The following is a 26,602-nucleotide window of genomic DNA, read 5'->3' on the forward strand; positions in this document are numbered from 1 at the left end:
ATTTTGTTCTTTTTATATAGGTTTTTTTTTTTTTTTTTTTTTTTTTGCGGTACGCAGGCCTCTCACTGTTTTGGCCTCTCCCGTTGTGGAGCACAGGCTCCGGACGCACAGGCTCAGCGGCCATGGCTCACGGGACCAACCGCTCTGCGACATGTGGGATCCTCCCGGACCGGGGCACAAACCCGTGTCCCCTGCATCGGCAGGTGGACTCTCAACCACTGTGCCACCAGGGAAGCCCTGTTTCTAGGTATTTTTTTATTTCCTCTTTGATTTCTTCAGTGGTCTCTTGGTTATTTAGTAGTGTATTGTTTAGCCTCCATGTGTTTGTGTTTCTTTACAGATTTTTTCCTGTAATTGATATCTAGTCTCATAGTGTTGTAGTTGGAAAAGATACTTGATATGATTTCAATTTTCTTAAATTTAGCAAGGCTTGATTTGTGACCCCCAGATATGATCTATCCTGGAGAATGTCCCATGAGCACTTGAGAAGAAAGTGTATTCTGTTGTTTTCGGATGGACTGTCCTATAAGTATCAATTAAGTCCATCTTGTTTAATGTATCATTTAAAGCTTGTGTTTCCTTACTTATTTTCATTTTGGATGATCTGCCTATTGGTGAAAGTAGGGTGTTAAAGTCCTCTACTATGATTGTGTTACTGTCGATTTCCCCTTTTATGGCTGCTAGCATTTGCCTTATGTATTGAGGTGCTCCTGTGTTGGGTGCATAAATATTTACAACTGTTAAATCTTTTCCTTGGATTGACCCCTTGATCATTATGTAGTGTCTTTCTCTGTGTCTTGTAATAGTCTTAAAGTCTGTTTTGTCTGATATGAGAATTGCTACTCCAGCTTTCTTCTGATTTCCATTTGCATGGAATATCTTTTACCATCCCCTCACTTTCAGTCTGTATGTGTCCCTACATCTGAAGTGGGCCTCTTGTAGACAGCATATATACAGGTCTTGTTTTTGTATCCATTCAGCCACTCTATGTCTTTTGGTTGGAGCATTTAATCCATTTACTTTTAAGGTAATTATCAATATGTGTGTTCCTATTACCATTTTCTTAATTGTTTTGGGTTTGTTTTTATAGGTCTTTTCCTCCTCTTGTATTTCTTGGCTAGAGAAGTTCCTTTAGCATTTGTTGTAAAGCTGGTTTGGTGGTGCTGAATTCTCTTAACTTTTGCTTGTCTGTAAAGGTTTTAATTTCTCCATCGAATCTGAATGAGATCCTTGGCTCGGTTATCTTGGTTGTAGGTTTTTCCCTTTCATCACTTTAAATATGTCCTGCCACACCCTTCTGGCTTGCAGAGTTCCTGCTGAAAGATCAGCTGTTAACCTTATGGGGATTCCCTTGTATGTTATTTGTTGCTTTTCCCTTGCTTCTTTTAATATTTTTTCTTTGTATTAAATTTTTGATAGTTTGATTAATATGTGTCTTAGTGTGTTTCTCCTTGGATTTATCCTGTATGGGACTCTCTGGGCTTCCTGGACTTGATTGACTATTTCCTTTCCCATATTAGGGAAGTTTTCAACTATAATCTCTTCAAATATTTTCTCACTCCATTTCTATTTCTCTTCTTCTTCTGGGACCCCTATAATTCGAAAGTTGGTGCATTTAATATTGCCCCAGAGGTCTCTGAGACGGTCCTCAATTCTTTTCATTCTTTTTCCTTTATTCTGCTCTGCAGTAGTTATTTCCACTATTTTACCTTCCAGGTCACTTATCCATTCTTCTGCCTCAGTTATTCTGCTATCGATTCCTTCTAGAGAATTTTTAATTTCATTAATTGTGTTGTTCAGCATTGTTTGTTTGCTCTTTAGTTCTTCTAGGTCCTTGTTAAACGTTTCTTGTATTTTCTCCATTCTATTTCCAAGATTTTGGATCATCTTTACTATCATTACTCTGAATTCTTTTTCAGGCAGACTGCCTATTTCCTCTTCATTTGTTAGGTCTGGTGGGTTTTTGCCTTGCTCCTTCATCTGCTGTGTGTTTCTCTGTCTTCTCATTTTGCTTAACTTACTGTGTTTGCGGTCTCCTTTTCGCAGGCTGCAGGTTTGTAGTTCCCATGGCTTTTGGTGTCTGCCCCCAGTGGGTAAGGCTGTTTCAGTGGGTTGTGTAGGCTTCCTGGTGGAGGGGACTGGTGGCTGTGTTCTGATGGATGAGGCTGGATCTTGTCTTTCTGGTGGGCAGGTCCACGTCTGGTGGTGTGTTTTGGGGTGTCTGTGACCTTATTATGATTTTAGGCAGCCTCTCCGTTAATGGGTGGGGCTGTGTTCCTGTCTTGCTAGTTGTTTGGCATGGGGTGGCCAGTATTGGAGCTTGCTGGTCGTTGAGTGGATCTGGGTCTTAGCATTGAGATGGAGAACTCTGGGAGAGCTCTCGCTAATTGATATTACATGGGGCCAGGAGGTCTCTGGTGGACCAGTGTCCTGAACTCGGCGCTCCCACCTCAGAGGCTCAGGCCTGACACCTGGCCGGAGCACTAAGACCCTGTCAGCCACACGGCTCAGAAGAAAAGGGAGAAAAATTAAATAAAATAAGAAAAAAAAAAAAAATAAAGTTATTAAAAAATATATTATTAAAATTTTAAAAAGTAATAAAAAAAAAAAAGAACAACCAAACCAATAAACAAGTCCACCAATGATAACAAGCGCTAAAAACTCTACTAAAAAGCCAAAAAAAGAAACCAAAAAAACCCCAGACAGACAGAACCTTAGGACAAATGGGAAAAGCAAACCTACACAGACAAAAATCACACAAAGCATACATATACACAATCACAAAAAGAGATAAAGGAAATAAATAAATAAATAAATAAATAAATATATATATATATATATATAAAAAGGAAGAGAGCAACCAAATCAATAAACAAATCTACCAATGATAATAAGCTCTAAATACTAAACTGAGATAAACATAAAACCAGAAACAAATTAGATGCAGAAAGGAAACCCAAGTCTACAGTTGCTCCCAAAGTCCACCTCCTCAATTTGGGATGATTCCTTTACTATTCGGGTATTCCACAGATGCAGGGTACATCAAGCTGATTGTGGAGATTTAATCTGCTGCTCCTGAGGCTGTTGGGAGAGATTTCCCTTTCTCTTCTTTGTTCGCACAGCTCCCAGGGTTCAGCTTTGGATTTGGCCCAGCCTCTGCATGTTAGGTCACCCTCTGTTGTCTTTTGTGAAGTCTGAGTTCTTCTGCCAGCATTCAGTAGGTGTCCTGTATGAGTTGTTCCACATGTAGATATATTTTTGATGTATTTGTGGGGAGGCAGGTGATCTCCACGTCTTACTCCTCCACCATCTTGAAGGTCTCCCCCTTAACCTGTATTCTTGAAATAAAATAAACATCTCTGCATTTTTGCAATTGTTCATTCTTCTTCCTGGAATGTCCTTATTACCCTTTTCTGCCAGGTCAGCACTCAAGTGCCTCTCTCTAAATAGTTCATTACTCCTGCCTTAGTGTGCTTATTTTTATTTTAACACTTTTTACATTGTATTAAAATTATATATTTGCCTTTCTATCCTATAAGCTTTGCCACAGTGCTTTTAGCTCCTTGAGGACAGAGGACAGCTGTCTTACCCAACCTGAGTCTCCATTACCTAAATATTACCAAATGGCAGCTGAAGAGTTTTGTCTTACATGTTAAGCTAACTCTTTGAGTTGAACCAACACATTCTACCCAAGTTTACCATCTATCTATTACATCCAAATTTGTGACATGCTACGGCTGCCAAGCCAACAGTACACATAATCCATACCCAAGTCATCCAAACAAGTGAGCCTCCTAATGGTCTCAGAATTCTCCAATTCAGACAATCTCGTTAATTTTATTTCTTCTTTTTAACACAAATTTAGCCATGATTATCACTGGGAACTGTTCTACCTCAAAGATCTCAAACTGAAATTCTTTCTTTGACCACAAGATCCGCCTCAACAACCAAAGTGTTTTTCTCCTTTAGGGCGTACGCCATGCCCAGTACCTTGTATTTGGCTTATTTTGCTGGTCTCATCAGGCCTCTCCTTTCTGGCCTGAATTCCATGGCCAATCCTTTTAATCATGATCTCATTAGCACCCAAGATTACCACGATCTGCTGATCCACCATATATGCTCTTTAACTCCCAGCTTTGTGTTAACCAAAGCATATTTGTTTTGGTTTATATTTCTACTTCTGAGCCTAGCCTTGCAAATTCAGACTACCTCCGTACACAGATTCTTCTTCCTGTATTACCTGCCAGCCTTTCCTCCTCTAAGGTCTCAGAGAAAGAGATGTCCTGGATCCTCTACAAGGATAATCTATCTGGATCTTTTTTCCCGTCTTCTCTAGATCTTAATCAACTCCTTAACATCTTCAACTTCACCTTCTCCCCTGACCTTGATCCTGATTCTATCTCAAGTGACCTTTTCATCTCTTTCCTAATTTCTTGTGTACTTCTGATTTACAATCTGGATTCTCCCTTTACAAACAGCTCTGTCAGGTCACCAGTTGTCTATTCATCCCCATTCTGCTCAACTTTTTTGCATTACTTATAGCACTGATAACCACTTCTAGTTTAAACTTTCTCCTCTCTGGACTTCCTGTCACTGAATTGTCTTGGTCTTCCTCCAGTTCCAATGACCACTCTGGCCCTGTCTCCTTCATTGGCTCCACTTCCCAGAGCTAAGCCTTAAATGTGATCACACTGTATCAGGCTGGTCTTACCTGCCTTTCCCCACATACTCTCATGATGATCTACCCACTGTGATAGTGATAACCCCTAAATCCTGGCATGTTTTCACACTGTCAGTCACATTTCTGACACGGTTGGGTAATGTTGTATTGAGGAGGAGATTACACTGGATGTCCTCTTATATGATACAACTGGATCCCATGTTGGTCATTTAATTTTTCAAAAGGCAGTTAATATAGCTATCCATTAAAAACCACTTTAATTTAAAACATAACCATACTTTTTCCCCTGAATTCTTTGGGTATAGGTCAACTTGTTGAAAAAATCCTTGTATAAGCCACCTATACTGCACTGGGTAAAATTTCCAGCCTATTTTTAAAATCAGAGCAGGAATTTAAGATCTGTGAAGCAATCTGTGCATAGAACCTTTCAGAATATTTATTATTTTCCCCCAAGTCTTTTCTAATTTCTAATTATACATTTTGTAGCAATTTTTAAAAGCTATTTACCTATATTAAGTCTTCCAAAGCAGTCAACTTAATTTTCTTACAAACAGTTCTCCTTAATGATGAGGTTTCATCATTTTATCTGATATTTAATTAAACTGCATATTAAGGGTGTGGAGAAAAGGGAACGCCTCCTACACTCTTGGTGGGAATGTAAATTGGTACAACCACTATGGAAAACAGTATGGAGGTTGCCTAAAAAACTAAAAATAGAACTACCATACGATCCAGCAATCCCACTCCTGGGCATATACCCAGAGAAAACCATAATCTGAAAAGATACGTGCACCCCAATGTTCACTGCAGCACTGTTTACAATAGCCAAGACATGGAAGCAACCTAAGTGTCCATCAACAGAGGAATGGATAAAAATGATGTGGTGCATATATACAGTGGAATATTACTCAGCCATAAAAAATGAAATAATGCCATTAGCAGCAACATGGATGGACCTAGAGATTATCATACTAAGTAAAGTGAGTCAGACAGAAAAAGACAAATATCATATGATGTCACTCATATGTGGAATCTAATTTTAAAAATGATACAAATGAACTCATTTACAAAACAGACTTACAGATATTGAAAACAAACTTATGGTTACCAAAGGGGAAACATGGAGGGGTGGGGAGGGAGGATAAATCAGGAGCTTGGGATGAACATACACACACTACTATACATAAGACAGATGACCAACAAGGACCTGCTGTATAACACAGGGAACTCTACTCAATATTCTGTGATAACTTATATGAGAAAAGAATCTAAAAATGAATGAAAATATGTATGCGTAAAACTGAATTATCTTGCTATACCCCAGAAACTAACACAATATTGTAAATCAACTATACTCCAGTAAAGCTAAAATTAAAAAAAACCCAAAACACTGCACATTACAATAACGAGGGTAAATGAATTTGGGAACAAACAATTCACTCTGGGTAGAAATGAAAGTATTTGGTTGTACTGGCGAGTAGCCTATCAGCCACGAGCATTCAGCCCGCTGTGGTATCAGTCAGTGTGTTTTACAGAGAAAAAGGAGAGTGACAGTTAATTTGGTAAGGCACGTAAGTGAAAGAAAAAGAACAAGTTCGCATATTAAAGCCATGTTAAGTCGGGAATGTTATGGAGATAAGAACAGTAACCAAGCCTAGATGTCCTCATCTCTACTCTTTTCAGTGCCACGATATTTCTAGACTTATACTTAAGAGTGATTAAGATTCATATACGAAATGACAATCTATTTTAAAAATTAAACTGGAAAAATGATGAAAATCCCTAAATAACAGACACATCTATTTGTGGCCAATTTCCTATGTCTTTAAGGACTGTGAAAAACTTACTTACTCTACATGTAGTTACAATGATGGGTTTCCTTCCCCGCTGAAAATAAAAAATTAAGACTTTTAAGATCCTACCCACCTTTTTATATTGTAATAATATTCAAGCGACTATCACTAAAGAGTTTAAATGAATGCAGTATTTGGGGGAACAGAGAAAACCTTCCTGTTGCCAATATTTTAAAAAACAAAAAATAAACAATTAGTTTCAATAATGCTGTAGAGAGCTGTTAAGTATTTCACAAGTGCAAGGTGAACTTAACTCATTAACCTCAATGGAGTACAGAAGGAAGAACCCAGAACTCAGTGGATCATACTGTTCTACGTTACTAACTTTGAGGGTTACTAATTTTCCCTTTTTGTCCCCCAAAGTTAGCTCTTCCCCAACTTAGCAAGAATCTTCTAAATATAACTACAAGTAGAATAAAACAATTGGAGGAAGTAAAACCTTTTGTTTTCCTGCAACGTATAAAGGAAAAAGAAAGGCAAAAGCAATGTTCAAAAAATAAGCAATTGTTATAATATGTTTGAATGAATTTTTTTCCTCCACTAATGTCTTGGAAGAGCAGTTATATTTCTCCTTTTCTTATTAGATGCTATTCACGCTTTTGAAATATTAGCAAAACACTCAAAAGGCAGAGCTTGGTTCAAGATGGCAGAGTAGAAGGATGTGCTCTCACTCCCTCTCGCGAGAACACCAGAATCACAACTAACTGCTGAACAATCATGGACAGGAAGACACTGGAACTCACCAAAAAAGATACCCCACATCCAAAGACAAAGGAGAAGCCACAGTGAGATGGTAGGAGCGGCGCAATCACAAGAAAATCAAATCCCATAACTGCTTGGTGGGTGACTCACAAACTGGAGAACACTTATACCACAGAAGTACACCCACTGGAGTAAAGGTTCTGAGCCCCATGTCAGGCTTCCCAACCCGCAGGTCTGACAACGGGAGGAGGAATTCCCAGAGAATCAGACTTTGAAGTCTAGCGGGATTTGACTGCAGGACTTCAACAGGACTGGGGGAAACAGAGACTTCACTCTTGGAGGGCACACACAAAGTAGCATGCGCATCGGAACCCAGGGGAAGGAGCAGTGACCCCATAGGAGACTGAACCAGACCTACCTGCTAGTGTTGGAGGGTCTCCTGCAGAGGCAGGGGGTGGCTGTGTCTCACCGTGAGGACAAGGACACTGGCAGCGGAAGTTCTGGGAGGTACTCCTTGGCGTGAGTCCTCCCTGAGTCTGCCATTAGCCTCACCAAACAACCCGGGTAGGCTCCAGTGTTGGGTCGCCTTAGGCCAACCAACCAACAGGAAGGGAACCCAGCCCCACCCATCAGCAGACAAGCAGATTAAAGATTTACTAAGCGCTGCCCACCAGAGCAACACCTAGCTCTACCCACCACCAGTCCCTCTGATCAGGAAACTTGCTTAAGCCTCTTAGATAGCCTCATCCACCAGAAGCAAGAAGAACTACAATCCTGCAGCCTGTGGAACAAAAACCACATTCACAGAAAGACAGGCAAGATGAAAAGGCAGAGGGCTATGTACCAGATGAAGGAACAAGATAAAACCCCAGAAAAACAACTAAATGAAGTAGAGATAGGCAACCTTCCAGAAAAAGAATTCAGAATAATGATAGTGAAGATGATTCAGGACCTCGGAAAAAGAATGGAGGCAAAGATCGAGAAGATGCAAGAAATGTTTAACAAAGACCTAGAAGAATTAAAGAACAAACAGAGATGAACAATACAATAACTGAAATGAAAAATACACTAGAAGGAATCAACAGCAGAATAACTGAGGCAGAAGAACGGATAAGTGACCTGGAAGACAGAATGGTGGAATTCACTGCTGCAGAACAGAATAAAGAAAAAAGAATGAAAAGAAATGAAGACAGCCTAAGAAACCTCTGGGACAACATTAAACGCAACAACATTCGCATTATAGGGGTCCCAGAAGGAGAAGAGAGAGTGAAAGGACCAGAGAAAATATTTGAAGAGACTATAGTCGAAAACTTCCCTAACATGGGAAAGGAAATAGCCACCCAAGTCCAGGAAGTGCAGAGAGTCCCATACAGGATAAACACAAGGAGAAACACGCCGAGACACATAGTAATCAAATTGGCAAAAATTAAAGACAAAGAAAAAGTATTGAAAGCAGCAAGGGAAGAACGACAAATAACATACAAGGGAACTCCCATAAGGTTAACAGCTGATTTCTCAGCAGAAACTACAAGCCAGAAGGGAGTGGCATGATATACTTAAAGTGATGAAATGGAAGAATCTACAACCAAGCTTACTCTACCTGGCAAGGATCTCATTCATATTTGATGGAGAAATCAAAAGCTTTACAGACAAGCAAAAGCTAAGAGAATTCAGCACCACCAAACCAGCTCTGCAACAAATGCTAAAGGAACTTCTCTAAGTGGGAAACACAAGAGAAGAAAAGGACCTACAAAAACAAACCCAAAACAATTAAGAAAATGGTAATAGGAACATACATATCAATAATTACCTTAAACGTGAACGGATTAAATGCTCCAACCAAAAGACACAGGCTTGAATGAATACAAAAACAAGACCCATATAATATGCTGTCTACAAGAGTCCGACTGCAGACATAGGGACACATACAGACTGAAAGTTAGGGAATGGAAAAAGATATTCCATGCAAATGGAAATCAAAAGAAAGCTGGAGTAGCAATACTCATATCAGATAAAACAGACTTTAAAATAAAGAATGTTACAAGAGACAAGGAAGGACACTACATAATGATCAAGGGATCAATCCAAGAAGAAGATAAAACAATTATAAATATATATGCACCCAACATAGGAGCACCTCAATACATAAGGCAACTGCTAACAGCTATAAAACAGGAAAGTGACAGTAAAACAATAACAGTGGGGGACTTTAACACCTTACTTACACCAATGGACAGATCATACAAAGAGAAAACTAATAAGGAAACACAAGCTTTAAATGACATAACAGAACAGATAGATTTAATTGATATTTATAGGACATTGCATCCAAAAACAGATTACACTTTCTTCTCAAGTGCACATGGAACATTCTCCAGGATAGATCACATCTTGGGTCACAAATCAAGGCTTAGTAAATTTAAGAAAATTGAAATCATACCAAGCATCTTTTCTGACCACAACACTATGAGATTAGAAATCAATGACATGGAAAAAAACGTAAAAAAACACAAAAACATGAAGGCTAAACAATACATTACTAAATAACCAAGAGATCACTGAAGAAATCAAAGAGGAAATCAAAAAATACCTAGAGACAAATGACAATGAAAACATGATGATCCAAAACCTATGGGAGGCAGCAAAAGCCGTTCTAAGAGGGAAGTTTATTGCTATACAAGCCTACCTCAAGAAACAAGAAAAATCTCAAATAAACAATCTAACCTTACACCTGAAGGGGCTAGAGAAAGAAGAACAAACAAAACCCACAGTTAGCAGAAGGCAAGAAATCATCAAGATCAGAGCAGAAATAAATGAAATAGAAACAGAACAATAGCAAAGATCAATAAAACTAAAAGCTGGTTCTTTGAGAAGATAAAATCAATAAACTCCTCAAATCAATAAAATTAGAAATGAAAAAGGAGAAGTTACAACAGACACCACAGAAATACGAAGCATTCTAAGAGACTACTACAAGCAACTCTATGCCAATAAAGTGGACAACCTGGAAGAAATGGACAAATTCTTAGAAAGGTATAACCTTCCAAGAATGAACCAGGAAGAAACAGAAAATATGAACAGACCAATCACAAGTAATGAAATTGAAAGTGTGATTAAAAATCTTCCAACAGGGCTTCCCTGGTGGCGCAGTGGGTGAGAGTCCGCCTGCCGATGCAGGGGACGCGGGTTTGTGCCCCGGTCCAGGAAGATCCCACATGCTGCGGAGCACCTGGACCCGCAAGCCATGGCCGCTGAGCCTGCGCGTCCGGAGCCTGTGCTCCGCAACGGGAGAGGCCACAACAGTGAGAGGCCTGCGTACCACAAAAAAAAAATCTTCCAACAAACAACAGTCCAGGACCAGATGGCTTCACAGGTGAATTCTATCAAACATTTAGAGAAGAGCTAACACCCATCTTTCTCAAATGCTTCCAAAAAATTGCAGAGGAAGGAACACTCCCAAACTCATTCTATGAGGCCACCATCACCCTGATACCAAAACCAGACAAAGATACTACAAAAAAAGAAAATTACAGACCAATATCACTGATGAATATAGATGCAAAAATTCTCAACAAAATACTAGCAAACAGAATCCAACAACACATTAAAAGGATCATACACCATGATCAAGTGGGATTTATCCCAGGGATGCAAGAATTCTTCAATATACGCAAATCAATCAATGTGATACGCCAATATTAACAAATTCAAGAAGAAAAACAATATGATCACCTCAATAGATGCAGAAAAAGCTTTTGAGCAAATTCAACACCCATTTATGATAAAAAGTCTCCAGAAAGTGGGCACAGAGGGAACCTACCTCAACATAATAAAGGCCATATATGACAAACCCACAGCAAACATCATTCTCAATGGTGAGAAAGTGAAAGCATTTCCTCTAAGATTAGGAACAAGATAAGGATGTCCACTCTCACTACTATTATGCAACATAGTTTTGGAAGTCCTAGCCATGGCAATCAGAGAAGAAAACGAAATAAAAGGAATACAAATTGGAAAAGAAGTAAAACTGACACTGTTTGCAGATGACATGATACTATACATAGAGAATCCTAAAGATGCCACCAGAAAACTACTAGAGGTAATCAATGAATTTGGTGAAGTTGCAGGATACAAAATTAATGCACAGAAATCTCTTGCATTCCTATACACTAATGATGAAACACCTGAAAGAGAAATTAAGGAAACACTCCCATTTACCACTGCAACAAAAAGAATAAAATACCTATATGCAAAGAATAAAAAGAATAAAAGACCTGTATGCAGAAAACTATAAGACAATGATGAAAGAAATTAAAGATGATACCAAAAGGTGGAGAGATAGACCATGTTCTTGGATTGGAAGAATCAATATTTGGAACATGACTATACTACCCAAAGCAATCTACAGATTCAATGCAATCCCTATCAAACTACCAATGGCATTTAAAAAAATTAATTAATTTATTTATTTTGGCTGCACTGGGTCTTCGTTGCGGTACACAGGCTTCCTCTGGTTGCGGTGCGCGGGCTTCTCACTGCGGTGGCTTCTCTTGTTGCAGAGCATGGGCTCTAGGCGTGCGGGCTTTAGTAGTTGTGGCTCGTGGGCTCTAGAGCACAGGCTCAGTAGTCGTGGTGCACAGGTTTAGTTGCTCCGCGGCACGTGGCATCTTCCTGGACCAGGGCTCGAACCCATGTCCCCTGCACTGGCAGGTGGATTCTTAACCACTGCGCCACCAGGGAAACCCCTATGGCATTTTTAACGGAACGAGAACAAAACCATCTTAAAATTTTTATAGAGACATAAAAGACCCCGAATAGCCAAAGCAGTCTTGAGGGAAAAAAACGGAGCTGGAGGAATCAGACGCCCTGACTTCAGACTATACTACAAACTTACAGTAATCAAGGCAATATAGTATGGGCACAAAAACAGAAATATAGATTAATGGAACAAGACAGAAAGCCCAGAGATAAACCCACACACCTACGGTCAACTAATCTATGACAAAGGAGACAAAGATATACAATGGAGAAAAGACAGTCTCCTCAATAAGTGATGCTGGGAAAACTGGACAGCTACATGTAAAAGAATGAAATTAGAACACTGCCTAACACCATACATAAAAATAAACTCAAAATGGATTAGAGACCTAAATATAATACCGGACACTATAAAACTCTTAGAGGAAAACATAGGAAGAACACTCTTTGACATAAATCACAGCAAGATCTTTTTTGACCCACCTCCTAGAGTAATGGAAATAAAAACAAAAATAAACAGATGGGACCTAATGAAACTTCAAAGCTTTTGCACAGCAAAGGAAACCATAAACAAGACAAAAAGACAACCCTCAGAATGGGAGAAAATATTTGCAAACGAATCAACAAAGGATTAATCTCCAAAATATATAAACAACTCATGCAGCTCAATATTAAAAAAACAAACAACCCAATCCAAAAATGGGCAGAAGACCTAAATAGACATTTCTCCAAAGAAGACATACAGATGGCCAAGAAGCACATGAAAAGTTGCTCAACATCACTCATAATTAGAGAAATGCAAATCAAACCACAGTGAGGTATCACCTCACACCAGTTAGAATGGGCATCATCAGAAAATCTACAAACAACAAATGCTGGAGAGGGTGTGGAGAAAAGGGAACCCTCTTGCACTGTTGGTGGGAATGTAAATTGATACAGCCACTATGAAGAACAGTATGGAGGTTCCTTAAAAAACTAAAAGTAGAATTACCATATGATCCAGCAATCCCACTACTGGGCATATACCCTGAGAAAACCATAATTCAAAAAGAGACATGCACCCCAATGTTCATTGCAGGAATATTTACAATTGCCAGGTCATGTAAGCAACCTAAATGTCCATCGACAGACGAATGGATAAAGAAGATGTGGTACATATATACAATGGAATATTACTCAGCCATAAAAAGGAACAAAACTGGGTCATTTGTAGAGACGTGGGTGGACCCAGAGACTGTCATACAGAGTGAAGTACGTTGGACAGAGAAAAACAAGTATCGCATATTAACACATATATGTGGAACGTATAAAAATGGTACAGATGAACCGGTTTGCAGGGTAGAAATTGAGACACAGATGTAGAGAGCAAACGTATGGACACCAAGGGGGAAAGCCACGGGGGAGTGGGGGTGGTGGTGTGATGAATTGGGCAATTGGGATTGACATGTATACACTGATGTGTATAAAATGGATGACTAATAAGAACCTGCTGTATAAAAAAATAAAATCAAAAAATAACACTCAAGAGGAAAAAATTTTCAATGAATATTAGTTCTTTAAAACACTAGATATGATACAATAATCAGTTTAGGGTCTGTTCAAATTTGAGAGCTTTAATTGGCCTGTGGGTGGGTTGGATGTGCTGTTAAATATTGTGCATAATTAGGGATGTGTGTGTAAACAAGATATTTCAGCATAAATTGAATTATTCTATCAGGTAATATGTAACACTATCTAACCTTTTGCAAACTGCTGGTCTCCTCTTTTTTCTGTGAGATGCAAGCAAAGTTGACATTTTGCATAATCTGTGTTCCTGCCTGTCTTTTAATATTAAGTTGCTTTTTTTCTTCTCCTAACATAAGATGCTAGCAGACTAAAAGAAAAGAAGGAGAGGGACAATAATATTTTATGAGGGTTTCAAATCTTATTTTAAACCAGTGAGGAAAAATAATGTACATGAGTTGTGGTTCACAAATTGATTAAGAATAATGATGTAGCCATGATAATACATCACATTATCATTGAACATGGCCCTCAACAAACTGGCCATGAACTTAATCATTTACTATAACTACTCAGTCAAATAGAAACTCAGCCAAAACAAGTCTGTCTGATTATAGTCATAGTAGGAATAAGCCTTTATACCTTTTACCTTGCGGGTTACTTATTTTCTCTAACACATCCAAATAAATCATACACGTGAACAATTCAACTGTAAATAATATATGGAAAATCTTTAACCAGTAACTCTAAAAGTCAATACTAGCTTATATATGAAACATAATAAGCAATAATTCAAAGTCTTCTTGGTTACTGAAATTCTCTGAGAAAAATTTCACTACTCAATTGCTAATGAGTAATTGAAAAGTGGCAAACTGGAAGGGCTTTCGGCTGTTGGAAAGTTTGTGGTTTTCCCTATTTTTCACAAGTGTTTCCCCATAACCAGTAAGGGTCAACGTGACCAAGAATTATTCTTCAGTGCCCACCTGCAACAGTTCCCTAAAATTAAAAAGCAATGCTGGGCACTTTTAGTATCTCAGAATATAGTTCATCAAAGCTTGTAATTTTACAGATTGAGAAACTAAGGCTGAAAAAGATAAAGAGATGTATCCAAAGTTACAAGATGGTGGCAGAGCATGACCCAGCACTGAAAACCTCGCAGGAGGTTCATGTGACTCTGGGTCAACTGCAGGGCCACCTCTCTGCCTTTATCACCACAGCCTCTACGTGTGGCCCAGGCTCAGCACAACAGAAACCAGAATCTTTTTAAATTATGATTCTCTGGGACTTCCCTGGTGGTCCCGTGGCTAAGACTCCGCGCTCCCAATGCAGGGGGCCAGGGTTCAATCCCTGGTCAGGGAACTAGATCCCACGTGCCACAACTAAGAGTCCACATACTGCTGTGTGTGCACAGCACTCGAGTCCACAAGATCCTGTGTGCCACAACTAAGACCTGGCCCCGCACAGCCAGATAATAAATAAATAAATGTTTAAAAAAAAACCCAAAACACTATGATTCTCAACAACCTCAAAGTTAGCGCTGTGTCTCCTAACATACTACTTATAATGTCATTAGCAGAAACTCACTTGGTACATGTGTTACAGCTAAAAAAGAATATCAAAACCACCTGTGATTAAATAAAATTTATGAAAACAGTATTAAGCAAACTTTTCTGATGTAAATTGTCTGATTTAAAGAAAAAGGAATGCATTCTTTCATCATCAACAGGAGAGAACATCTGACATCAATTAACTCTCATCTACTTTAAAGTGAAGAATTAAACACAAAATTACCTTTGAAGGTTTCAAGTTCCTTCCTGTAGGAAAAAAAAAGATACAAATTTGTTAATCTATTCCCAATGGAAACTGCTCTTAGATTATAAAATTTTAAGTACTTCAAATGTCCAGAGTGGTATTTCTAGATGCTCACATGTCAATTATACTTCAGTGAAATTACCAGTACAATTAGCCTAAAGCTACTATTTTCAGTTTTTCTGCTATTACCCTATTAATGGCTCAAAAAAGTTCTACCAAAATTTAAACTATTAAAACACTGAAATACTTATAAGAAGACATACAGCATTTTAATGCCAGCTAGGAAACATCTAGTATATGTAAGAATCAGTTTATAAAAGCACTTAACAATTTTCCCTCCACTGATAAACCACAGATTTTTTAAATCTTTAATTAAAAATCATCCAGAATAGGAGCAGTGTTTTCCCTGTTAAATGAAAGGGGAGAGCATATATCAAAGGACTGAAGTCCATAGATCATCCTGACACAAAAGGGCCAGGCCTCCAGGAAATCCTCTGGTTTGTAATTTTGTCAGTGTCAATTAGCGATGCTGAAACACAAAGTTTCCTGGGGAAGTGTAAAGCCAGGGAAGATAGATGAACAATCATATAACAAAACATTTTTTTAAATAAATCTATTTATTCATTCATTCATTCATTTATGGCTGTGTTGGGTCTTCGTTGCTGCGCATGAGCTTTCTCTACCTGGGGCGAGCGGGAGTTACTCTTCGTTGTGGTGTGCGGGCTTCTCACTGCAGTGGCTTCTCTTGTTACACAGCATGGGCTCTAGGCACGCGGGCTTCAGTAATTGTGGCACGCAGGCTCAGTAGTTATGGCTTGCAGGCTCTAGAGCGCAGGCTCAATAGTTGTGGCGCACGGGCTTAGTTGCTCCGTGGCATGTGGGAATCTTCCCGGACTAGGGCTCGAACCCGTGTCCCCTGCATTGGCAGGTGGATTCTAAACCACTGTGCCACCAGGGAAGTCCCCATAATACAAAACATTTTTGACAAAGAAGTCAAAAGCAAGTTTTTTTCAGGTTTTCCTTTATAATTTTGTAATTATATTTTTCTCATTATCAGTACTAATAATTTTGAGGAGGCAAATTCATTTAGTAAAGGTTTGTTATCCCACTCAAAATATGAGACATTTATTTGCATGTACGTTTTACTAAAAATCTAGAGCTATTTTAGATTCTCAAATCAGTATTCCACATTGCTAATTACAATACCCGTCACGCTCCAAAACAGTTGACTACAATGAACAGCTGGCTGGTGGAACTGGCAAGGTGCCACTGAAAAGCCAATATTCTTGTAACAGCCAAGTGAAGGTTCTTAAATCAGATGGTCATCTCACCCCTCTTTTTTTCCTAAAAATACCAACTCATGATAATATTGCCCCAGCACCACAGTTCATTAAGAAAAAAGAATGTTATTTTCAATCCTATCATTTAAAAAAAAAAGAGTGCAATTGTTTCCCTTGAGCCAATAGCCCAGCTGCATTCTTAAAAGACTAGGTCCAAAGTAAACATGCCTAAAACCTACTTTACACTCCAATAACGGGATGAAAGCCGCAATAGCCCTGGCGGAAAGGCAACATGTATTGTAAGAGAATATCCTGAAGAGATACCTTCAATCTACTTTTTTTTTTCCTCTACTTCTTATTGATGCCCTCGTGTGAGCAATCCCCTACAGCCACCAAGGGGTGGACAAGATGACGGAACACTCAGTTCAGTATTTAGGAAGTAATTCTTTTCTCTCCGATTACAGTCTTTAGATAGTGTCTGCCTTCCTTCTTTTAGAACATGCAGCAGTAAACAAAATTTCAAAAAAGCACCTCCTGTTTTAAAAAGGTGAAACTTGGAGTAATGATTTCAGACATTGTTTTTCCCTTACTCTCGCCCTGAATACTAAAAACCATAAAGTGAAGAATCCAGTGTCTACTTTATTAACGAGTCATTGCCCAATTGAGGGAAGCTTTCACGTGGAAGGGAAGCTTACCATGCCCACCTTCCAACCTTCTGGCTGCCTCATCAAAGCAACGGAAAGCTGCTATGAGAAAAGAGGAAAGGCGAGCCGGGTGCTCTCCCTAGACACCTCTGCTTACAGACTGTCATGACCCACGGCAGTTCAAGAAACTTCCTCTCAGGAAGTCATCCACTCCTGTACCCAATTCTTAAGAAAGAAGGCTGGTTGAGGTAGTGGTAGTACAGATAACGGTGGTTTAAGCTAGAAGTCAGTGCTACGGAACTTTTAAAGAACTGATAAAGGAAATCAGTAGCACTGAAAGCCTTGAAGTGTTGTAATTTTTAGGGCAAACTCCACAATGTCAGAGGTAACAGCATCTGGAAATACAGAAGATATAAGAGAAGGGAGGGAAAGGCACGTCAAGCAGAGGTAACGGTGAAAGTGAAGCCGTGGAGGCTGAACGGTGTGGGTTATCTTTAGGAAAGAACAATTCGGAAGAGTAGGCTGAATGAAGAGAAAGTAGTGGGAGATGAAGCTAAAGAGGTAGAGGATTCTGACTGCCAGGCTAAAAGGATTTGGTTTTATTTTTAGCAGGAGAAAAACTTGAGCAAATCTGTGCTTTGGGAAGAACATTCTAGCCGTGATGGACAGATGCACTAACGAGGGGGAGCATAAAGCAGGGAGCACTCAGGAAACCATTAGAAGAGTTTGAAGAAGAGCCAACTAGTGCCTGGAAAGGGCAACATAAGTGGCAATGGCCATGAAGAGAGGGAGTCCAATTTGAAAAACGCCATGGAGGAGACTCAACAGACCATGGCAACTGATGACATGGGCACAAGGTACGTAACCGTGAGAGTTCTAGTCTGGATCACTGGAAGGAAAGGGAATTCGTTAGCAGAACACTTAGGAAGAGGAGCAGATTTTGGAGGGCAGCGCATGAGTTCAGTTTGGAACTTAATGAAATAATCTGGAAGGTAGGAAACCTAAGGCTGGTGATGCTGAAAGACATGACTCCCATCGCCTGAAACCCACTCAGGGATTCAGCTTCCCCACTGCCCGTTCAGTCCTGAACCTCCTCCAGCTTGGCTTCCAGACCCCACCACTGCACAGTGAGGGTCACCAGCAATCACCAAGCTGCCGGAGGCAGTGCTCACTCTCAGTTCTCGTCCAGATCCCTCAGCAGAATTTGATTCCTTGAGAAAGTTTTCTCTAGTTTTTCTCCTTCTCCCTCAGTTCCTTCTGCTACTTCTCTACCCCTTCCAGACCACTAGATGCTGGAGCTCTGCCAGCCTGGTCCTGGGCCCTCTGCGTAACTTATATTCTCTCACAAGGCAATTCATTCAGCTATGCAGCCTCAAATACCATCCACATACTGACTTCCTGATTTATACTTCCTGTCTTGATCTCTTCTTTGAGCTCCAGACGCAAATGCAACTGCCTATTTGAGAGCTCTGCTCAAAGTGGAGCAGGCTTCCCAACAATACCTGTAAAAGAGCCTGTTCGGGCTTCTCTGGTGGCACAGTGGTTAAGAATCCATTTGCCAATGCAGGGGACACAGGTTTGAGCCCTGGTCTGGAAAGATCCCACATGCCGCAGAGCAACTAAGTCCATGCGCCACAACTACTGAGCCTGTGCTCTAGAGTCTGCGAGCCACAACTACTGAGCCCGCGCACCACAACTACTGAAGCCCGCGCACCTAGAGCCCCTGCTCCGCAACAAGAGAAGCCACCGCAATGAGAAGCCCGCACACCGCAACGAAGAGTAGACCCCACTCGCCACAACTAGGGAAAGCCCGTGCGCAGCAACGAAGACCCAATGGCAGCCAAAAATAAAGTAAATAAATTTTTTTAAAAAAAGAGCCTGTTCTTCCTTCAGTCTCTCTCATCTCAACTCATGCCATTACCAAGTTCCTCAAGCTTTGGTTTATCCATCTCCCTCCTTCGCCACATCTAATCCATCAATATATCCTATTAATCCTATCTCAAAACATATCCTGAATCCATCCATTTCTCCCCATGTCACTACTGTCATGATGATAAATATCGCGCCTTGGATAAATATTCATTTTCTCATACTGAATGTAATCCTTGATCATTCGTTCAACAAAAAATGTACTGAGCCTTAGACACTAGGAATAATGTTAGGAATAGCAGTAGGAATAATGCTCAGGTTGGGTTATACACGTTCCACAACCTCAAGCAACTTTAGTGAGAAGAGACAGAAGTAAAGCAACAGTTAGAAACTGATGTCATAGATTAGTGCTCTGATAATGCCAGCCATGCTGAGGATTTTCTAGGAATACAGAGGAGGGAGCAACTCACACACTGTGGGTTGCTGGGAAAGGCTTCCTGGAGGAGCCAGGATTGAACTGAGTTTTGAGGGAAAGTATAACTGATGATGACAGGTGACACTGATTGAAAACATGGCAGGTGCTTCACTCTTGACCATTATTACGTCATACTCGCAGCTAACCAAATGTCTAAGTTCTGGCTACTCTCCAAACTCTTATCCAAGTTCACCTTTTCCATGAAGATATCCTTCACACTCAAATGGCCATCTCCCCTTACCTCAACTCCTATAGCGCTCAGGTCCATCAGTTTTATAACACCTGGTGCACTGCCTTGTAATGCAGTGATCTCCATGCAGGTATCATCTCTACAATTACACTGCAGAGATCCTGAAGTGCAGAGATCATGTCTCATCCACCCTGATCACACATGTGCACAGAGTCAGACACAACAGACACTCAGCAGCAAGTCATGATTATCAAGTACTGTGGCTGCAGAATGACTAATAGCTGCTTCTTCAAAGAAGCCTTTGCTAGGACTAGGGAGGATCTTATTCTTTATAAAAAAGTTTGACCACATAGTCTCTCATCTGATAACAACGTGTTTGCCTCTTGCAATTTCAAAAATCTGAGTCTCTTCTTTTTCAAAGTTTAATAATATTTTCAGAAGATCAAATAAGTAGAAAGAATTGAAATGCCTTCCTTTAGATTTTACCATATTTTAAATTTTACTCAATTCAGCAAAGGCCATCACAAAATTTAGCATAACCAACCCTGAAACTAAAACATTCACCAAATAACACCAGACTCAAAAATCTAATATTTCCAAAGGGCGAAACTGCTGTTTAATCATTTTCTCTACAGGGGTTGAGTTATGAGGGCAGGAAAAAAAAAAAAGCATCACATTAATAAATAAATCTATGGAGTGTTGCAAGAAGTATATTAAATCTGTATACGTATAGAAATCAACTAAATCAGACCCACAGATGCAAACTTAATAGATTGGAGCCACTGGATAAATGTCTCCATAAACACAATCATCTCACAGATGGAAGCACACTTTCTCTAAACACTAAACTGCTTCCCCAGGACAAATCCATGATAAAAACCTTACACAATGATTCTCTATGGCAAAATACCACATTCAAAATGTGAAGTGCAAAATCAACTCTCACATTTTTCTTCATATTTGAAAATGTTTAGGGGAAATTTTTTTAAAAGTATGATCAGCAATACTTTCTGTATTGAACACAGTAGAAGAGTGTCCCTTGGTTATGGCTGATGGATAGGAAAGTTCATAGGAAAGATCTTACAAGACCTCTTTCACAAAAGACCGGCTACTATTCACTATTACCCAATCTTTTGTTTCTTAGCATTCTACAGTCATGAAAATGTGTACCCTTATGCACTTGGTGAGTCTGTGGTTAAGAGGGTAGAAAGTGGATGAAGGTGGCGCTGGGGGAGAGCTGGCCTACCTGCTTGAGGTAATTTTCACAAAACTGTATCTTAGAAGTCCCTGCTGTCATTTGCTCCTTACACAGGTACTGTGGAGGGGCATGTGTTATAGAACAAGATCTTTTTAATATGTAGAATGGGAGGTGGCAACAACCAAGAACAGAACCCAAGAGAATAACAGAACTAAAGCATCTACAATGGCAACTAGACACTAACCTACAGTAGAGAAGAAAATTTAGGATATGAGTGTTATAGAAGTAAAAAAAAGGACAGTTTCAAGAGGTCAGGTAAATAAGGACTGATTTGTCAATGGGCTTAGTTACCTAAAGACTAAGAAGAAAAATACAGTTTAAATATTTAAAGTGCATCATGGATTTGGTCTCCATGAACGTCTCAATATGACACAACCTGTATACGATCTTTCTCTAGAACAATATTTTAACTTCAGTGTGCCATGCATCTTGTCCATTCACAAGCAACCTGTCAGAATGATCTACCTTGTTGGCTATTAGCTATTTTTGTATTTCTACAAATATTCCTCAGCTTTGTTCTGGGATACAGTTAATTTATTTGGAAACAGTTTGATCTTTTTGATGCTTGCTTTTATGCTTAGTTAAGCAGGTCTGGAACAGGGCTCAGTCAAGGGCTAACTGTACCGCTGCTGGAGGATACGCTCCTGAGTGCTCTGCCTGGTACCCCAGGAACTCTAAGCTTTTTCAGTCTGGCCGCTGGGCTCAGGCACAGTGAGGATGTGAGCGCCGGGCACTGCTAACTGACCCTTTTTGATGATATCTCCTCCTGCCTCAGGTGGTTTCCTCACATGAATTACCGGTCCTCTGCTGAATATTCAGGGGAGCTTTCTGCAGATTTTCCGTATCCTCTCTCCCTGGTACTGTGTCCTGTGAACTCTGGCTGCCTTGGGTCCCCAGGCGCTCAGCTGTTCTTCAGTTCAGAGAGTCTGCCAGGCTCTACCTGGGCCCCTCCCTGCACTTAGCCTGGAAACGCTCAAGGCAGGATGCTGGGGAAACCACAGGGCTCGTTCCACCTGTTTCCTATCGATCAAGGAGATCACTTCTCTTCTTTGCCCAATGTCTTCCAAAGTGTTATTTCCTTTGTGTTTTGGCTGCATCAGGTGGGAGAGTAAGTCTGGTCCCTGTTATTCCAGCTTGGGAGGATCCTTTCTGTAAAAGCACTGCCCGAAGGAAAGCTCTCCTGATCTACTTTCCATTCAGCACCCAAATGGATCTCCATGCAGAACCTCGGGAGCTAGTTATTGCCTTTCTGCCTATCTCTGTTGGACCTCCTTCTCTGTTGTTCACCTTGGAGAATGCCACTGGTTTCTTCTGTTTTATTCTCAGCAAAGCCGGGCCTGTGGCAAGTCTCCCAGGCACACCATCCTCAACACTCTGAAATGGAAGAACAGCTCAGACCCGTGGCCCACAGCCTGTCTAGTGGACAGTCAGTTCTTGAAGCTCAGGAGTTTGGTGGGTTATTCTCTAGAACATAAGCTGGTCAAATACTACTAAAGATAACATCTCAAATAAATCTGTTATGCTTTGCTTTAAAGATTTTCTAAACTGTCTACAGTCCACATTAACATAAAAATAAAACACAAACACAAAGAAGAGCACAGTTCCTTAGCATTAGCTGTAATACATAAAGCAAAAGGAATAATGACTCTCTCAAAATATGCCTGGGCACTGAATCTTATCAACAGAAGCAGTGCCCCCCACTCACAGGAGAGAGTTCTAAGAGATGACAATTAAGTTTCAAAGTCTAAATGAATCAGTGAAAAATGCTTCTAGAGTTTAGTATGCCCCAAAGCAGATTTCAAGTCCAATGGAAGACTGTGTTAAAATTACGAGTCATTTATAATTAAGCTGAAATACTAAAATCACACTGTTCTTCAAGATGTAGCTATTTTCAGAGAAATTCTGATGGTATGCTGCATACTGAACGGGAAAACAAAGGATCCAAAAGTCTGGAAGTAAGAAATATTTTAATTAAATCACTCACATATAACTTTAACTAAATTATTATGGAAGAATCTCAATAATCATTCTAAGGAATATTATGATGGTACTGAAAAGATTACAAATTTAGAAGGCTGAATTTCTTTTTAGCTCTACTTCTTCATTCTTCTAAACGTATCTGTTGCTCCTCTGCTTGGAACGGTGTCATCCTCCATCCCCGTGTGGCTGCCTCCTTACTCAGGTCTCAGCTCTCACGTGTCCTCCAGGAAGGGCCTTCCCTGCTCACTCCAGTGAAGCAACCCTCCCCACCTCTATAACGTTATTCTGTTTTATTTTCTTCAATATAATTGTCTGAAATTATCCTTTTTAAAAATCATGTACAGGGACTTCCCTGGCGGTCCAGCAGCTAGGACTCCACGCTCCCAATGCAGGGGGGGACCCAGGTTCGATCCCTGGTCAGGGAACTAGATCCCACGTACCACAACTAAGACCCAGCACAGCCAAACAACCAAACTAAATAAGTAAGTTAAAAATAAATAAAATCATGTACACACTTACCATCTGTTTCTCCCCACACCCACGACTACAAAGGCTAGCTGACTCCCGAATCTCAAGGCTATTTCTCTAACTGCTAGCTAGACAATGTAAATGGTCTTAGGTTCTTTATTTTGGCTCATATATCCAATATTAACGCTTCTTACTTGATGAAAAATGTATTTCCTATTGGTTATGAAAACCTATGCAAGGCATCTAGGAGTTACACTTGTATGGCTAACTCATCTTCTGAACCATATGACAACCTAACTACTGGTACCAGTACTTGTCTCTGCCTACAGCCATATTTCATGCACTATACCATGTTTTACTATTGATCAAGGCAGTGTCTATTCTGGTCCATAAAAGCTATCAGTAGGGCTTCCCTGGTGGCGCAGTGGTTTAGAGTCCGCCTGCTGATGCAGGGGGACACGGGTTCGTGCCCCGGTCCAGGAAGATCCCACATGCCACGGAGCGGCTGGGCCCGTGAGCCATGGCCGCTGAGCCTGCGCGTCCGGAGCCTGTGATCCGCAACGGGAGAGGCCACAGCAGTGAGAGGCCCGCGTACCACAAAAAAAAAAAAAAAAAGCTATCAGTAATAGCAATATCACTTTATATGCAGAAGAGTTATTAGAAAAGCTATTTATGGGTATCTTCCCCCTACAATTATACAGTTGCTTATATGTCACTTTCATTAGATAACCAGCTAAAGTAGGATGTCCTTTTTCAATGCAGAAATACTTAGGTTAAACCGTCTATTCAAATGTTTTTCAAGGGTAGATACACCCCTAGGAGTGTTCTAAAGCTCTATGTTTCCCTCTGCCCACACTGAGAATCTGCCATAGTAAGCCACATTACTGTTGGGATGGGTCACATCCCTGTTTTCACAGGAGGCAGGAATTTATTCTGTGCCGGGAACTTCTATCAAATATATGACAAAATATCGTATATCCGTTCTCAACTACAGATGCACTGATACCAACATCTGGGACGGAGTCCACTTATTCCAATGCAACAGTCAAAAAAAAAGACGACCCTGGCCTTGATGCTGGCCCCTAAGCAGTAACATAATTTCACGTAACTCAATCTCCTCCCCAGCTCCAACAACCGCTGCCTGCCCACTCCCCAGTCTCTGATGGGAGCAGAATGAGAAAGTGCAGCGGAGCCTATCGTAGACACGATTAGCACTGGAGGTGTGTGAGAAATTATCCTTCATTCTCCCACTCTCTCCATCCCCATCTAGTTGTCTGACCCAGATTTTCTGGAAAGCTACAGAGTGGGTACACTGTAATACACACACACACACACACACACACACACACACACACAACCTTTGTATTACACATTATCTTCTTCAGAGCAAGAAAAGAAAAATCATTAGTTTAGTTTGTAGGGCCCCTTGTTAAAGAGGAAAGAGGCTTATTTTTAAGAAACTCTTCCCTTGTGGACCACATAATAAAATGTTTAACTTGGGGTCTTTGAAAGTTTTTCAAATGGTGTAATATAGAATATCAAGTCACAGAATTTTAATATGTATTAGAGATGAATTGGTTCTATAAGCAAGTAAGTTGCGAAATGCTGAGTCAAATTTCTCTACTATAGGAATTCTCACAACCCTTAATAAACTGACATGTACTACAAAGTTCCATGAGGCAAATACAGGGTAAAGTGTTTCTGGAACTTATTTGATCATGGAATGCCAGTGGCTATCTTCTCAGTCCACTGTTCCTGTAAAACACTTCAGGGAATGTTGTAGCTAATAAAAAATTTCTAAATTCAATTTTTATGTTTATCAAAATAGTACATGTACATTCCTTAAGTCAAACAGTACCCACAAGGATTTATGATGAAGCAGCTTAGTTCATCAGCTGAGTTCTCCCCACCTTTCTGTCCTGCTTTTCGCAAGAAGCTACATTCAACTCTTCTAGAGATTTCTTCCGGTATTTACCTCCATTATTTGTAAATAATATGCCATTTTTTTTCATTTTTTTCCATTTATTGACACTAGCCTTCATAATATTCCCAGTTTTGATAACCTCTAGATTGAATAAAAGTAAGAAGCTTAAACTGTAAATAAGACATCTCTGAATAGTAAATATTCTACATAATTTATTATTGGAAAGATATTTTTTGATCTACATTTGACTGAATAAAACTACTTCATTCTCAGTGTTGTCAACTCAAATTATTTACACTACAACTGATTGTTAATCAGCCATATGTGTGTGTGTTGTGTGTGTTGTGTGTGTGTTGTGTGTGTGTTGTGTGTTGTGTGTGTGTGATGTGTGTGGTGTGTGTGTGCTGTGTGTGTGCTGTGTGTGCTGTGTGTGCTGTGTGTGGTGTGTGTGTGTGGTGTGTGTGTGGTGTGTGTGTGTGTGGTGTGTGTGTGTGTGTGGTGTGTGTGTGTGGTGTGTGTGTATTAACTAAACAAATTGATTCCAAAAGGTTTCTTTGAAGAAGATAGTTCATCCTTTTATATGCTGAATAAAATAAGTTAAGAATTTCAGGAAGACCATGCATATACAGTCAACTCATATTTGACAAGGGAGCCAAGAATACTCAATGGAGAAAAAACAGTCTCTTCGAGAAATGGTGCTGGGAAAATTGAATATTCATGTGTAAAGACCCCTATCTTACACCACTCACAAAAATGAGCTCAAAATGGATTAAAGACTTAAATATAAGACCCAAAACAATAAAATTTCTAGAAGAAAACAGGGGAAAAAAAGCTCCTTATTATGGGTCTTGGCAATGATTTTTTGGATATGATACACCTAAAGCACAAGCAACAAAATAACAAATAAACAAGTGGGACGACATCAAACTAAAAACCTTCCGCACAGAGAAAGAAGTGACCAACAAAATGAAAAGACAACCTATGGAATGGGAAAAAATATCTGCCCATCATAAATCTGATAAGGGATGAAGGTGAACTGGATGAAAGTGGTCAAAAGGCACAAACTTCCAGTTAGAAGATAAATAAGTACTAGGGATGTAATGTGCAACATGACGATGACAGTTAACACTGCTGTGTGGTATAAATGAAAGTTGTTAAGAAAGTAGATCCTGGGCTTCCCTGGTGGTGCAGTGGTTGGGAGTCCG

General features: G+C 39.9%; 1 protein-coding gene across 3 annotated transcripts in view; it reads right to left on the reverse strand.

The window, feature by feature from the left end:
- DTNBP1 (dystrobrevin binding protein 1) overlaps window positions 1–26,602 on the reverse strand; it is a 180,056-nt gene that overhangs the window by 51,413 nt on the left and 102,041 nt on the right. For all 3 annotated transcript variants that reach the window (XM_029242951.1, XM_029242952.1, XM_029242950.1), the window contains one exon: window positions 15,289–15,311. In XM_029242951.1, the coding sequence (XP_029098784.1) occupies window positions 15,289–15,311 (23 nt within the window). The remainder of the gene's footprint in view (window positions 1–15,288; window positions 15,312–26,602) is intronic.

This window comes from Monodon monoceros, unplaced genomic scaffold (genome assembly GCF_005190385.1).
Source record: "Monodon monoceros isolate NGI ecotype Baffin Bay Population unplaced genomic scaffold, NGI_Narwhal_1 Super_Scaffold_3, whole genome shotgun sequence".
Lineage (NCBI taxonomy): Eukaryota > Metazoa > Chordata > Mammalia > Artiodactyla > Monodontidae > Monodon > Monodon monoceros.